The 14,615-nt window shown below is 27.0% G+C and overlaps 1 protein-coding gene across 1 annotated transcript; it reads left to right on the forward strand.

The window, feature by feature from the left end:
* Positions 1–3,025: 3,025 nt before the first annotated feature.
* On the forward strand, positions 3,026–5,361 carry LOC133028936 (cytochrome P450 81Q32-like). Its single transcript, XM_061106913.1, has 2 exons — positions 3,026–4,038; positions 4,630–5,361. Exons 1-2 carry the CDS (start codon positions 3,130–3,132, stop codon positions 5,236–5,238), a joined length of 1,518 nt encoding a protein of 505 aa, XP_060962896.1. The 5' UTR covers positions 3,026–3,129; the 3' UTR covers positions 5,239–5,361.
* Positions 5,362–14,615: the final 9,254 nt, after the last annotated feature.

Below are 14,615 nucleotides of genomic sequence, written 5' to 3' on the forward strand. Positions count from 1 at the left end.
AAGCGTTAGAGAGAATGCTCCACCAACTGGAGTTACTTGAGTTTTTGTGAGACTTTAGTTTAATTTTTTGTTAGAGCATCTCCAATGGTAATATTTTGGAGAATACTTGATGAGGTAGAAAGTTTAGGTGACAAAATATAAGGATGTTATACCATTGAAAATAAAAGAATGTTATTTTTGAAATTTTCATTGATATATACAATGGTATTGATGCTATATTTTTTTTACAACAAAAAATTAAAAGTTCAATATATATAATAGTTTAATAAAAGAAATTATATCTATATATAATAATATGTGACATCATAATTATAATATTTTTAAAATGTAGTATACCATTAGAGTGTTTTTAAAAATAAATGTGCCATAAATAATGTAGAAAAAATATAAAATAAAATATTATCTTTTTGAATAATATAGAGATATATAACATATTAATTTAGAAAAGGAAAACTTACAAAAATACTGGAATTTAGGTTAATTTTTACAAAAATACTGTCACACAAAAATATTTTCAAAAATACTGTATTTTTATAAAATAATAGTAGAACACAAATAGAATAGCTTAAAACAACAGTGAAATATAACTAAAAACCAACCGTAGAATAACAGTGAAAACTTAATACTGTACACAGTATCAGACTAAGACTTACACATTATTTTTAAAAAAAAAAATCTATTCCACAATATAAAAGTAAAAAAATTAAAAATTTCAATATATAGTATAATTATTCTTTTAGAAAATACTACCAATGCTTTTAACGGCTAATTAATTAATGATAATTATCTCTTTCAAACAAAAATTAAACAAAAGGGACATATTAAACTACTTCCATGGGAGTGGGAACTCCTGCATGGGTGCGTATTCAGTGACGTAAGCTAATTGCATGTGGGGACATATAATTGAAAGTGTACGTAAAATAATAAAGCTACTTTTTATTATGTGTCTGTGAATATGAACCTTGCATTGTTTGCAATCCACTATTATTGGTGGGACAACTTCAAAATTTTAGTGCTTACATATTCAGTGATGTATTAATAATATATTATTCTCACACATTATTCTTTTAATTTAAATAATCAAAAATATCAGTACCACACAAAAGTACTACGGGACAATTAAGCCTGGATTTTCCAGAAAAGGAAAACCATTGCCATTTTTTCACCACACACACACATGATAGCATTGTTATTAGATAGTGGTATCTCTTATAGGTAAAATTTTATAGAGACATGATTTTTTCCTGTGAGTGTACTTTTACGGAATGTATTTTATGATGTACGACAGTCGTTAGATGAGTGAGTTAATTATTTAATTTGAAGGCTGAGATTGATCTAAGAGTAATTAGAGTTAAAAAATAGTAACGTACTTTGACACTCATCTAATGTACTCTGAGACCCATCTAATGTACCATGGAATACATTCCGTGAAAGTACATTTATACTTAGTTAGCGATATTAATCCTTAAAAGTCATTTTGTTAAGTTATATGAGACTTAATATTTACACCAATAACAATATACTATTAGACACTTAGAATTTCTCCTATGTTATTTATATACAAAGATAATAATGTTACCGCCAACTTTTTATATAATCTCTTTATTATCAATCATTTGTGCATGAAAATATATGCTGAAATATTTCTTTTTTTAAAAAATTATTTTATAATTTTATTTGTTATAGTTACAATATTATCTCTGAAATTTTTTTAATTTTTTTTAAATAATTTACAAAATCAATTTGAAATTTTTTGAACAAAAAATATTTTAACATATAATTTTGGACATAAAAATAAACTAAGAGGTTATAATAAAATATTATAATTAACACTCCTCTTATATACATGAAAATACACAAGATTTGTACTACATTGGAAACATTTGGAAAAGAATCACAATAAGAGAAAGAAACAAATTAATTTTTTCTTACTCAATTGGCGTTTTTTGTTCTTCAATTATGTTTATGAGCTCGTTTAGAACGTTGTGTTAAGTCGTATTATTGTATTATATTGAATTGAATTATATATCATATTTTTATGTAATACTATCTTCCACATATAGTTACATAAAAATATTGCATAAAATATAATTTAATATAATACTATACAATACAATACGGTGTAATACGACGTATCAAACGAACCATTAGGGGTTTCTATAAATATATATAAATAAGATGTACATATCATGTGAGGGTACAAGTATGTATGGTTAACTTTAGTGTTGTAAATAAGTGCCGAGTTTTTTGACACGACACGATACGTCACAAGCTAAAAAATATAGCACGATATATTAAAAAACCCTAAAATTTATTTTTAACATTAATAAGTATGTATTTATCAATTACGTTAAAATAATAATAAAACTTAAATATAATGCTAAATATTATACTTTTATAATTAAAATTATTAAAACATGTAAAATTAAAATTATATATATTAATTTATTTTTAGAGTGTGATATAAAATTTGAATAATTATAAGTAGATATTTAAATATTAATAAGGCTAATAATTATTTTATATGATTATCACTAAAATATTGTTGATAAGTTATATAAATATAACTAAAATATAAAAAATCCTCATAGTTTAGTAATTGTAAAATAAAATAATTATGAAAAAGTAAAGCACGAATCAAGTCCGAATATGAAAACAGACTGGTTTGTTTAAGAAATACAGATCACTGACACGAAAAAAAAATACAGTACAAAAATACTAAGCCTACGAACCATGATGGACTTACATTTTAAAAATATTAATACAACACTATACACGATTTGTATTTTTATGAAGTACAACAAAACACGACCCATAAATTTTAAGTAGCACGAATAAATATAAACCAAATTAGCACCACATGCACTCACAAATTTACAACCCTAGTTAATTTTAACAAAATAAATAAATAACACCATTATAAATTTTCAAATACATTTGTGTACGTAGTCAATGATGTAATATAAATATATAGCTATATCCGTACCATTAAATACTCTTATCCACACGTATTCAGATCCAGTCCCACATCAAGTCGTACAATTAATATCATATATATAAATACACCCCACAAGTTATATATAAATCACTACTAATATATCACCTCAAACTTTCTTCAAGTATTCAAAAATGGAACAAGAACAACTCTACACAGCTCTGATCGGCTTAGTCATTGTCGTTTTGGTATACAAACTGTTCATCAAAAACCCAAAACGACAATACAAAAACCTTCCACCAAGCCCACCTTATCCTCTCCCACTCATAGGTCATTTCCATCTAATAAAGCCACCTGTCCACCGATGCTTCCGCCACCTGGCAACCAAATACGGCACCGTTTTCAGCCTTTGGTTCGGTTCAAGCCGAGTTGTTGTAATATCATCACGCTCCGCAGCCGAAGAATGCTTCACCAAAAACGACGTCGTTTTAGCCAACCGCTCACGCACAATGAGCGGAAAACACATCGGTTATAACAACACCACAATGATATCTTCCTCTTATGGGCCCCACTGGCGCAACTTGCGAAAAATCGGCTCAATCGAGGTCTTCTCGGCTAGCCGGCTCAAATCACACTTGAACACGCGTACAGACGAAATTAAAAGCATGCTGATCAAACTTTCGCAGAATTCACTTCACTACGGATCATCATCCAAAAATAATAAAGTGGAAATGAAAAGCGTGTTTTCGGATCTGGCTTTCAACATCATAATGAGAATGGTGGCCGGAAAACGGTATTGCGGGGATGACATCAGCAAAGAAGACGAAGAGGCTTCGCGGTTTAGGAAAATTAAGGATGAGATTATCTCCGGGGGCGGAGTGACGAATTTGGCGGAGTTTTTACCTGATGGGTTGAAATGGTTGGGATTTGGTTATGAGATGAAGTTGAAAAATGTTGCTAAGAGATTGGATGATTTCTTGCAAGGGCTTATTGATGAGCGTAGGAGTATGAAGGAAGATAATACCATGATTGATCATATGCTTGCTTTGCAAATTTCTGATCCTCAATATTACACTGATCAAATTATCAAAGCCTTTATTGTGGTTAGTAATACTAATTATTATATCTCTCTATATATATTATATTTACTTTTGAATTGGTTAATGTTTATTTTTATTATATCATCAGTACTCACATGATTAGTTATCAATTTTTTATATTATTTATTTAATTAAAATCTGATATTTGAATGCATGGATAATAATATTATACCTTTAAATTAAAAATATGTGATATTTAATATTAAATTACATCTACATTATCTTATAATACTATTGGCGTCTTTTAATTTGAGTATTACCTATGAATGAGTATTGTTAGGAAAATTTGAGTTTCTCCACTTAATTTTATCTAATTAATTCTTTTTATTTTTATATTATATGAGCTATGATTGTTTTATCGGCGTAGAGTGATGTTAAATATTTTTTTTATATAAATATATTTTTGATATAATATAAAATAAGAGATTTTTTTAAAATTAACCATATTAAGCATGAAAACTTAATTTTAAACATTGAAACTTAAATTAAGTAGTTATTTTTTTTAGTAACCATCAATAAATAATACCTATTGAGAAGTATTCTATGTATATTAAATCTTGTTACCCTATTAATTTTTTTATGATCTTTTTTTAGGCACTATTGTTAGCTGGAACTGATACAACATCTGTAACATTAGAATGGGTAATTTCTAATTTACTCAACCATCCTCATATTTTGGAAAAAGCTAAAGCCGAAATTAATGAACAAATTGGTGAACATAAATTGATCGAAGAACAAGATCTTTCGAAATTACCATACCTACAATGTATTATCTTCGAGACTTTACGTTTGTTCCCACCAGCTCCATTGTTACTTCCTCACTATTCCTCCGAAGATTGTATAGTTCAGGGATACGACATTCCACGTGACACAATTGTATTGGTTAATATATGGGCTATACATAGAGATCCTGAGTTATGGGAAGATCCCGAGAGCTTTAAGCCAGAGAGATTTGAGAACGAGAAAAACATGAACTTGCTTATGCCATTCGGGTTAGGAAGAAGATCTTGTCCAGGAAATGGTATGGCCCAACGCGTAATTGGATTGACATTAGGGTCTTTGATTCAATGTTTTGAGTTGCAAAAAGTGAGTGAAGAAAAAGTGGATATGACTGAAGGAAATAGTATGACTATGCCTAAAGCTGTGCCTTTAGAAGTTATTTGCAAATCACGTCCTATTATGAACTCAATTCTCTCTAAATGATTTTAAGGGATAACAATTTAATATATACTATGATAACGTTTTACTATTTATTTGTGTCGTGATACAACATTTTGTATTGTATTAATTATTATTTGTTTAGAGTACTATTTTATAATTTTCCTATGTTAGTTGTTGTTTATCTTTTATAATTTTTTTTTCTTTTCATTATTATTATGAATGAGAATGATTCGAACTTTTTTTAGAAGAAGTATAGTAATTATTTATTTTTGAGTACTATATATTTTAGAATTAATATTATTTTATATTTTTTATTTTACAAAAGTTAGCGATTAGAGATTCGGCATCTATTTTATTAAATGATAAATAAACCCTGTATTTTTAAAATAGTATAAATAAGATATTGAATTCAATTTTTAATTTTTTTTTTTTATAATATAACTAACTTGAAGATAATTTCCATCTCGAAAAGATTTAAGAAACGTAATTAATTTTATCATTAAATCTTTATATCAGATTCATAAAAAAATTAGCTTAATAGGGTTCTATTTAGTATTATTTTAAAAAATACAAGATATATTTTAACATTTAATAAAATAGAAAGTTTAATTAATCATTTTTGTAAAATATAAGATTCAAAATAATAATATTAACCCTATATTTTATCAAAGCTCAAAAAATACAAGTTTTGTAAAAAAAAATGAAATGATAATTTATTGTTCCAAATAAAATGTGGTTGCTTAAGAGCATGTAATTTTATTATAAACTTTTATATATACATATATACATGTGGTGATAAATGGCTAACTCTTTTTTTTTTTTTAAGAGAAATGGTAACTTTATTTAAAATGAACTTTCAACCATTAGAATAGAAAGATGATCAGCGGGAGCATTACTCTCGCTGAATATACGATCTGGATACAAACAAGAGCTACGAGCAAGACAATGTGTAACTTGTTTACAGAACGTTTAACAAAATTAATCATGACCAAAGGAGAGGAGGCCAATAAGGAACGACAAGCAGCCACCTGTTGACCAAAAGGAGAAGGAATGTACACCGAGCCTCAGATTGCCTGAACAACCACCAAAGAGTCCGTCTCCACCTCAACCGAAAACGATTGTTTATGCTTAATCCAACTCAAAGCCTCCTTAACCCCCACAATTTCAGCCATAGTCGGATCCACACGCCCTTCTAAAAGAACGGTGAAGCCTTCAACCAAACGCCCATGATGGTCCCGAGCCACGCCCGCCGCACCATATTTTCCGTCATTTGCAAGGATTGCACCATCGACATTTACCAAATAAAAGTCACTTACAAACGCCTCCAAGTACGATCATCCTCTAAAGATTGCGGCATCTGCCCCCTTGGTCTCCATGTGCGTCCTTCTGGACACACACACGTAGCAACTGAAGCATTCCAAGTGTAAAAATCGCTTAGCTTTAATTTGAAAATTTTCAGATAATTAGGGCTTAATTAGGGAATTATTTATTATTATTATTGAATTATTTATTTATGATGAGTTATTTGAATTCAGAATGCATTTTATATGTCATATATAGAAATTTCATAATTTTGCATGTTTTGTGCCCGGCAACATTGGAACGCGGTGTTTGGCTATTAGAATCACATCCTAGTATTTTTAGTATAGCAGGACAATAATATTAGACATTGGAAATGTCGGGAATAGTTGGGATTTTAGAATTTCCCAAAATACACTTAAGTGATTTTATGATGGTTTTGTATGGACAAGGGTATCTTGATCTTTTTGCCCATTTTGTATTTTGTCCTTTTGTGGATTTTATTAAATATCATAATCATGTTTTATTTAATTAAATGGCTGAGATAAGTTTAATAAAACCAATCTGTATTTTTATTTTATTCAAAATAAGAAAATACTTGGGAAAAGGAAGCATTTCACTCTCAAACTCTCTCTCTCTCTCTCTCTCTCTCTCTCTCTCTCTCTCTCTCTCTCTCTCTCTCTCTCTCTCTCTCTCATTTTTGAACCCCCTAGATCAGCTAGGGTTTTGATTTTGTTCTTCAATTCTAGCAAATTCCAGCAGCTTTAAGTTTAATCCAAACTAAGGTAACCTCTTTACAATTCTTTGTTTAGTTTCTTGAATTTTAAGAAAAGGAATTTTGCATGAAATGGAGTTTTTAGTTGTTGTTGTTGCTGTAGTTGTTAGATATTATTTTCAGAAGTTAAAATATGTTTATATGTGTTGATTTGAAGTGGTTTTAGGGGCTGTAGTGTAGATTGAGCAAGATTTGAGTTTTTGAACTCAAATTTGGCTCATTAATGGTGTTTTTCAATTTTGAGCTTAGATAGTTGTTTTGTTGCTTGAAAAATATGGTTTATTGGAATATAATATGCAAGTATGGAAAATTTGGTTTGTTGGGTTTGGAAACGATTTGGTTTATCAAAATAATATTAAATAAATGACTTGTTGTTATATTTGTGGTATAACTAACATGTAATATTAATTAAACAAAATTGACATTAAACTATTACTTCGATTGTACATTAACATTCTATGTATTTCCTTTTTCAACAAGTGGATATGGGAATGGCAATTACTGCATGGGTGCGTATTCAATGACGTAAGCTTGGGTTATTTTGCATGTGATGTGGGGACAGATATAATTGAAAGTGTACGTGAAAAAATTATATAAATATATGTGTCGTAGTATAAATAATATATGTATATATTTATGTTCATGTGAGAGTAAAAGTATATATTGTATAGTTTCATTAATAAAAAAAAAGTATATATGGTTTTAGTGTTGTAAATAATGCTGAGCTTTAATTTTTACACGATACAAAATTGGTACAAATTGGGAAAGCACGAGCATGTTTAACTAGATACAAAAAATTATAAATTTGGGTATAACACGATACAAAATTACAAATTGACACATCACTACACCACAAAAAAAAATATATGCTTAAGTGCAATACGACACGTAACTACAAATAGACGAGTTCTCAAAATACATAACAAGAGACAAACTAAAAAAAATATAACACGATATATTAAGAAACTCTGAAATTTATTATTATTAATAATAAATATATATTTATCAATTATAAATAAGTAAAATTAATAATAAAACTTAAATATAATATTGAATATTATAATTTTATAATTAAAACTATTAAAACATGTAAAACTATAAAATTATAGGAAATGTCTATGGTAGAGACTTTGGTTTTGTCTCTATAGTAGGGATACTTTTCTAGTCCTTGATTATTGATTTAATGGTAATAAAGTTAAGGAAACATGATAGTAATAGTGGAACATAGCTTATAGTATTTTTACACCTTTTTTTGTCTTTACACTATTGTCTTATTCTTCTTCTTTTTTTTTTTTTTTTAAAAAAAAAAAACTAAATTTAATAGTTATTTTATTTTATTTTTTAGAACACTTAAATTACTTAATTAGTATTTTTTTTATATTCTGTTAAAGATATATTTTTTTTTAATATGTTACTTTCAAAAATTATTTATTTTAATAAGCTTGTTGATGACTCTTTTTAAAATTTATTTTCTAAAAATTATATTTTATGTATTTCTTAGATTTGTTTTCTTATTAATAAAATCAATTTTTGAGCAATACAACTTTCTGGCTCATAAAAAAAAAATCTAATAAGTACAATAATTCATAATAAAATATAAATTAATATGTATACATCAATGTATATTTAAATAAGTATATAATCAAGTAACTCATATTAAAATAAATGAGTAATTTGCGGTATAAATATCTAAGTTTAACTTTCGATTGCAGATAAATATTTTAAGTTTAATTTTTGACAGTAATAATACGTACCTAAGTTAAAATTCTGGAACTTCCCTAGGTACCTGGCCATTAAGTATTAAGGCTACATGGCAGACCCTAATTAGTCTAGATCATTAAATTTTATTTTTTATTTAAAAATTAATTTAAATATACCAATAAAAGAATAACACGTGTATAATAACTTGACACTTAATGGACAGGTAACTAGAAAAGTTATAGAAATATAACTTAAGTATTATTACCGTAAAAAATTAAACTTAGGTATTTATCTACAATAAAGAGTTAAACTTAAGTATTTACGCCATAAATTACTCAAAAATAAATTAATAAACATTTTTTTAATTCATATTAAAATAAATTAATATTACACATGATTGTGTAATTGGTTTGAATTTTATTTGTAGGGATGCATTGTAAATAATGTTACATGTGCCATTTGGATTGGGATTGAACTTTCTTGTGCTCGTCATGCTTTACAGTCGGAGTGGCAATTAGTGTGTGTGTCGTGTTCGTGTTGTGTTGAGGTCTTAAATTTACTAATAAGTTGTTGATACGAACACGACACGTGACACAAAGAAATTAAAATACACAGACACGAACACGACTCGAATAAGTTCATGTCGTGTCAAACCCACAAAATCACATATTGTGTTGGCGGGTTGTAAACTAAATTGTTGATTTTAGTGTCATCATACCATGTTCGTGTTATGTTGAATTTTGAAATTTATTTTAGATGGTAGACACGAACATGACCCGTAACATAAAAAAATGATAAAATACAAATACAAGTAGCAAAATTTTCGTGTCGTCGTACCATCTAAATAATTTATTAATTAGACTTAATAAAGTCTCTTAATTAACAAATAAATCCTTAAATCTATTTTCTTCACAATTAAGTCCTAGATTAGTGAAAATTCATAAATAAGACATAGTTTAATTTTAGAATTATAATTGATTAATTAAAATCAATTAACTGAGTCTTACAAGCAGTATTGTCTCAACTAGTATAGGGACCATGGACCTATATAACCGAGCTTCCAATAAGCAGATCTAGAATTTATCAAGTAAATTCTCTAACTTATAAATTTCTTATTGCACCACTATAGATTTAGAATTGCACTCTCAATTATATAGAATGCTTTATATGTTCCACGATATAAATATGCTATGAAAATTTAACCATCGTTTTAATCTCAATAATTGAAGATCCTCTATAGATGATTTACATCGAGTAGGGATAAATTTACCGTTTTACCCCTCAATGTATTTTATCCTTTAAACACTTATTAGCTTCCTATAAATGATATTTCAGTAAACTAATATAATCACTGAAATAAGAGGTCTTCTATTTATCTCTATTAAGTTAAGCTCGAAGGAAATCATCATTTCACTTATATGTCCAAATAGAAGCTATAGATTCCATATCTCTGACTAGCGCTCCCACACAATTGTACTATCATGTGCCCAAGCTTTACGTGTGACCCGAACCAAATAGTAGGCTTTGACTAACAACTTTAAGAATACAAATAACACTCTTGAGATCAAACCTAACCATGTCAGGATTATGATCTTTTGATCTGAGATCAACCAGTGATATTGACTTAGAAAGATACAATGGTAAGATTATAATGTCTTTACCAATATCAATATCGGTCCCAATCCAATGTATACTCCATACATCTGATACTAGCATACTTTGTCAATATTCTGGAAAGAATATAACACTTATCCAAGGTGTAAGTAAGCTTTATCGCTAACTATCACATCACTGTAAAACCAGTGCACTAATGAATCATGAGACATTATCTTTTGAAGCATATAATCACAATTACCTTGCACTGTGTTGACATCACTGTAATTGTAAATAACTATATCTTCTGGGCTTAATATAAATTGTATATTTTAAACCATAAAGATGAAAACTACATGTAACCATAAATGATTTCTAATCATCTATTGATAACAAATCAAATTATATTGAAATAAGTTTTATTTAGGGCATAAAATCCCAACATGACAATGATAAAAAATCAAGATAGTGCTATAACGCTTATAAATATTATTGGTATATGTGTATGTATGATGACAAAAATGTACCGTCATCGTAGTCCCAGGTAGCTTGTTTACTGAAACTAGTTGTGTAAATGGTTACAATTCTATGAGGGCTAGTATTAGAAATCATTCTCATCATCACTCTAACATCGTTCCAAATTAGTGAAGGAAGATTTTTGTGAGGCACGTATCTCTTTGACACCTTTAAAATCATTTTTACACGTAAATAAATATGCATACTTTTTAATACCGAGTTGTATTAACATTAAACTATTGTTAGAGGAGTTCATGTTGTAAGTATTCTGAGTTGTTACTACCTAGTCACTGTTCTTAAGCACGAATATAGTGAGTGTTAGTTAGAATTAGTTGTAGGTGGTAACTTATGTGTATACCTTCCTTACATTGTAATCACGTCTCCATGTAGAATAAGAGTAATATATGACTCTCATTATAAAGAAGGTAAATTAAAAATTAATCTCATGACAACTATAATACAACTATAAATAAAGTATAAAACAAAAAAAAAAAACGGTTTATTAATTTTACTGGAGAAATACTTTTGTAAATAAAAAAGTTCAAAGCATAAAAATAATAAAAAAAAAAGAATCATGTTGATATATTTTTGTAATTCTTTTAAAATTTTTGGTCTATATGTAAATCTTTAAAAAAAAAATGACACTTCTTTACACCCACCCATCGTATTATATTTTTGTTATCATCACCGTCTGACGACCTTCATGCAGCTGCTGCCGCACTATTTATCGACAACCTGTAGTTGTCATTGCCCATCACAACCACAAAAATAATAAATCTTCTAAAAAAAAGTTTCTTTCTTGCTTTCTGAATAAATAAACCTAAGGAATTTCATGTACCGTTCATCACCATTTAAATTATGCTTTTTTTTGTTCTTTTTCATATCAGTAGTCAAATAAAAAAAAGAAAAATTAAATTGGCCTCCATTTATCAAAGTCAATGTTAGATATAAGTTAGTTATTTTATTGATTACCCACAATTATTATGATAATCGGAGCACTATATATTATTAGATTTAGATATTAGAAAGTTTAAATATATAATGCTGGTGTGACCTTGAGGCAGTAGATAGTTTAAATTTATTTATATAACAAAGCATAAAAAGATTTAAAAGAATTATTATTATGGTAGTGGACCCACATCTACATCTGACAAGAAATGAAATGCTCATGGAAGATAAACAAATGAAAAGAAATATGGAAAACTCCTTAGTTTTTTCACAAACAGCTAATTTTAAATAATAATCACTCTATAGGACTTTGTTCCCTTTTATTCTCAACTTTTAGAGATGAGAGGAAAAAAAAGTTATGGAATGATTTGAAAAATATATATAAAAGAAATAGGGTAGGTATAAGAGTTTAAGAGCTTCTATCATCCCTATATCGAATGCAATTAGAAAAAAAACTATTTTCTTTGACAGAGTTTTAATGATTTTTTTTTTTAATGCAAAGTATTAAAAAAAAAAGAATTAGAAAAGAAACTATTGTCTTTGACAGAGTTTTAATGACATTTTTTAAATGCAAAGTTCTTTGACAGGATTTATCAATAGATAAAACATGATAATTTTAAAAAGAAATAAAAAACTACACAATCTATATTTTTTTAATCTCATTTTTTGTTTTTTTGTATTGTTCATGACTATGTTTTCTTGTAGTTTATTTCAGATCATATTTTAGACTTTTATTTTAGCTTTAATAATAGTGATAGTTATTTTTTTTCAATTAATTTTTTTAAAATGAATTTAGTGAAAAAAATCTATTTAAAAGAATTTCATAAGTAAAAAATTGAATGAATTAAAAAAAATGGTTATCTTATTTTGAAATAATAATGCTAATCTCTTAATTGTTAGCTGTTACTTAAAATAGTTGTATTATTTGATTAATCTTATTAGTTGTATTTTTTTAAAGAAAAAATCTCAATTTTTATTTATATTATTAAATATAAAATTTATTAGTAGTATGATGTTATAAATTTATTTCTATTTTAATAGTTAATTAATTACATATTAATTAGTATTTATATAATTAAAAAAAATAAAATACAACAAATTTAAAGAAAGATACAATATGTTTAATATTAATTGATTTAACATTATTTTAAAATATATTATTTGATACCTATAAATAATTGGTTATAGGTTCAAGATTTTTTTCCTAGGCTTAATACTATTTTAAAAATTTAATATTTTTATTGGGTGTATGTAAGTCTATATTAGTTAATGTATACACTCAAAAGTCATACACATCAATAATTAAAAAAATGTTCCTATACTATGAGAACAAAATAAGGGTATGTACCATAAAATTATTCTACATATATAAATGTGGTAATAAATGGCTCACTCTTAATCCTTATGAATGTGATAATAACGTACAAGTTGACTTGCTAAATAGATATGACTGAAAGCAAATCTACTACAATGCCTAAACTTGTGCTATTAGAAGCAATGTGCAAAGTTTGACCTATTATGAATTCAATTCTCTTAAAAGCTCATTGAAAATATAAGTCAATTAGAGAAATAATAAAGTTTTTTTATGTATAATGTTTGGTAAATTAAGTACGCAAGTATAAGTAATCGAATCAAGTAATATAATGCTAAATTAAGTATTATTCCCTCGAGGATTGACTGCCAATTACCAATTATTTAACTTTTTAAATCTATTTGATTAATTAAAATATTTGAGAGAAAAATAATTAAAGCAAAGTAAACAACTAAAATTTAGAGAAATTAACAATGAGAAAAATTAAGATTATTATGATTCATAATTATCTTTTTTTCTCTTTTTCTAGTTTACTTTACTAATACCTTAAAAAAGACATTCCACTTATTCTAAGTATAAGAAAATTCCATCGCTGATTATCACGTCAGTGTAAATTTAGTGCACAGATAAATCATATGACTATTAAATCCATAAGTTTAGGATTTAATAGAATTTATATATTAAAACTATAATCACGAAAATATCATGTGAACTACAAGGTAATATTAACATAACACCACACAACTCATATTTTACAGTAACACGGCACCAAAAAAATCATATTTAAGAAGTTACAAATAAATATGAGTGAAAACGCACGAATATATAAGCACTAGTACTAATAATCATTATAAATATAACAGCATTATAAATTTTACAAGAGCATTGCTATTAGGTACCAGTGGTGCCTAGTACTTTCTCGATACTCCCTAAAAGCTATTATATTAAATTATATGGGACCCGATACTAAATTGGACCAATAGCGATATTGACAAATAGAAGGGTGCTAGACATCACTGGTGCTCTTTAGCATTTCTCATTTTACAAATACATTTGTGTATATGTAATCAATGATGCAATTAATGTAAATATATCCACACGTACAATTAAATAAAGACCACACAAGTTTTTAAAAACTATTTTCAGTTTTTAAAAACAAAAAACAGATTTTAAACTTTAAAGCCAAACAACTTCTAAATCTTGTTTATTCTTATATATAATTAACGATTTTAAGATAGATATGATAATATTAAAGTATATAATTAAGTATATAAG

This window comes from Cannabis sativa, chromosome X (genome assembly GCF_029168945.1).
Source record: "Cannabis sativa cultivar Pink pepper isolate KNU-18-1 chromosome X, ASM2916894v1, whole genome shotgun sequence".
NCBI classification, from domain to species: Eukaryota; Viridiplantae; Streptophyta; class Magnoliopsida; order Rosales; family Cannabaceae; genus Cannabis; species Cannabis sativa.

Bases quoted from the DNA above. Each gene is read 5' to 3' on its own strand.
- LOC133028936 (XM_061106913.1), top strand. From the start codon at position 3,130: ATGGAACAAGAACAACTCTACACAGCTCTGATCGGCTTAGTCATTGTC. The intron at 4,039-4,629 runs GTTAGTAATACT...ATCTTTTTTTAG, and splicing joins TTATCAAAGCCTTTATTGTG to GCACTATTGTTAGCTGGAAC.